This window comes from Populus euphratica, unplaced genomic scaffold, assembly GCF_000495115.2.
Source record: "Populus euphratica unplaced genomic scaffold, PopEup_1.0 scaffold6.1, whole genome shotgun sequence".
Classification (NCBI taxonomy): domain Eukaryota; kingdom Viridiplantae; phylum Streptophyta; class Magnoliopsida; order Malpighiales; family Salicaceae; genus Populus; species Populus euphratica.
Window position 1 is genome coordinate 3,709,901 of NW_011499849.1, and position 2,464 is coordinate 3,712,364.

Genomic DNA, 2,464 nt, shown 5'->3' on the forward strand with positions numbered 1-2,464 from the left:
AATTATTTTTTTCAAAAACAAACATGTCCAATCATAAACTAATTATCCTAAGTCAAGCTTATCATTTTTTTTTCTGGTCTCTGGAAAAAAATAGAACATAAGAAAGAAGAAGAACAAAAAACCTTTTTTAGAATCTATAATTTATAGCTTCTGGACTATAATCAAAAGCCACAACCACAACTTTCCTAAACGGATCCATGGAGTCTTTAATCCACTTATATAATTACATGTGTGATCACATTGCAACAATTTCTCACGAACAGGAGTTTACCTAGAGGGATTGATTTCAATTTGAAAAACTAAATGAAGTCAATGGATTTATTTGACCAAACTTGAAATGCAAGGACGATTTTGGTCCTACTTTTGTGAGATGCCGGTCTTATTTAACGTGTCATGCTGAGCCTGTTTAATAGACGGTTTGATTTGACGGTGGGGTAGAGAGCGATGCTGCGGCTCATTTGTGGCCGTCGTTTGATCTTTTAGAGTGGTCTGTTGTTGATCGTCAAAAGTCAAGTAGTCTAGCAGTGGTGGTATTTCGTAGGGTTGTTTATATCCGTGGAGAAAAAGCTGAGGGGCTGATTGGTGGCCACGTCACTTTTGATGGGCCCAAGTATCTGGGTCGCTAACAAGTTGACCGTTGTCATCTTGTGGTTTTGCACTCTAGGATATATGGTATAGGCCCATAAACCCATGGACCTAAAATTACAGGAGTCGATCCACGGCCCTATTATTTTTCGATATCAGGAAATAGATTTCATTAATTTTTATTTAAAAAACTGTGAAAAAAAAAGAACCTAAGCATAAATCCCAAAGAAATATATCCAATTAAATGGTATTTATGCTTGTGTTTTCAATTTGAATAGAAAGTTAAGAAACTTGTATAAATTTTGTGTATGAGAATTGATTTGGTCTATTGGGGGTTCAAAAATAATGAGTAAAAATATAATATAATTTAAAATAAGATTTTTTTAATATAAAAATCAAATCAGAAGCATAATAGATGGATTAGATAAACCCAGCAATTGTTATCAATCCAAGTTGATAACAAAAATTATCAAGTCAGAAACATGAATCTTTATCATTCTCTTGTTTTTTTTTCCCCGCCTTATCTACGGCGGTTACCAAGAAACCTATTTGCTTTTTCTACGAAAGGACAAGAAGAGCTTACGAATCCATTCACCAAATGCAGGTAAGTCTTCAAATCATGACATGTCGCTACGTTAATGCTGTTGAGATATGGAGAATCCTTGCTACTAAGTCTTAGCTCCCTCCCAACTTCTGCATAGACCCACTGTGTATTCTCCATCCTTTTTTGGATCCAACTTGGAAAGCTTGCCATACTGAGGTCTCCTTTATCTGCCACATCATTCTGATCTCCATCGATAACAAATCCAGGTAATTTTGTTATCACATCATCCGAATTTACTATGCGTAGGACTTTCGTTCCTTGTTTATCCAGGAGCTGTCTGAAACTCCGGTTACCGACACGTGGACCCCCGAAAGAAATGACAGTCACAAGTACTGGCACGCGGTTGAATGTAGTCTTGATGTCATAAGCTGCAAGAGTAGCAAGAGCAGCCCCGAGACTATGGCCTGCAATGGTTAAGCTAAGAGGTTCATCTCCATAAGTTTGGAGTAGCCTTTTGGTCTCTTCACGCACCATTTCTTGTAAGCTAGGGCGAATTGGAGTTCCTGAAGTGTAAAGGCTCAAGAACCCACGTTCTACCATGGGCCCGCTTTCGTCAGAGCCGTTTTTATCACATTCTGTATTTGGGAGTTGGGTCAGGGTTGCTCTAAGATTCTCCAGCCATTCAAGGCAAGTGGCAGTCCCTCTAAAAGCAATCACCACGTCTCTGCGCCCTAGCCTCGCAATTTCTGCCTTATTTTGAGACACGGCTGCGTATCCAATCCAACTGGACTGGGTAAACATCCAACTGGGTGCTTTTTCCATCCAACGTGGAAGCTGGATTCCTGATGTTGCACGTAGATGTTTGGTTACCTGGTAACCAGTATCTCGTAAACCGGAACGTTCAAACAATGTGCGCTTTGGGAAACGGCAGTTTGCATATGTGGGTGATGAAGGATTAAAGTCGAAGGATTTATAAGCAGCATCGACAAAGTCCCCGTAACGAAGTATTTCTCCGCGTAAATTATCATCGAGAGGGTCAAGCAAACCTTCCCAGTTTCGAATACCTTGATATTCCATCCATTTCCGTCTTAGTTTAACCGGCCGGCCGGACGAAGTGGAATCATTCCGGACCGGGTTGCGCAAGCCTTGCCATTTTCTTAAGGATTGGCTTTGTATAAACTTTTTGTTGATTCTTGTGCGTTGAGTGAGAATATTGCAGCTCTCTAATGTCATGTCTCTAGTGGGTGGGATTATGCATGGCTTTGCGAATCCAACAGTCTTCATTTTGGTTTTTCGTATATGGAGGAGGGGAGCTTGATGGGAACTTTATTGTTT

At 40.0% G+C, this 2,464-nt stretch overlaps 1 protein-coding gene across 1 annotated transcript; it reads right to left on the bottom strand.

Annotated features, from left to right (window-relative positions):
• Positions 1 to 1,105: 1,105 nt before the first annotated feature.
• Positions 1,106 to 2,206, bottom strand: DAD1 (alpha/beta-Hydrolases superfamily protein). Its single transcript, XM_011019055.1, has one exon. It carries the CDS (start codon positions 2,204 to 2,206, stop codon positions 1,106 to 1,108), a length of 1,101 nt encoding a protein of 366 aa, XP_011017357.1.
• Positions 2,207 to 2,464: the final 258 nt, after the last annotated feature.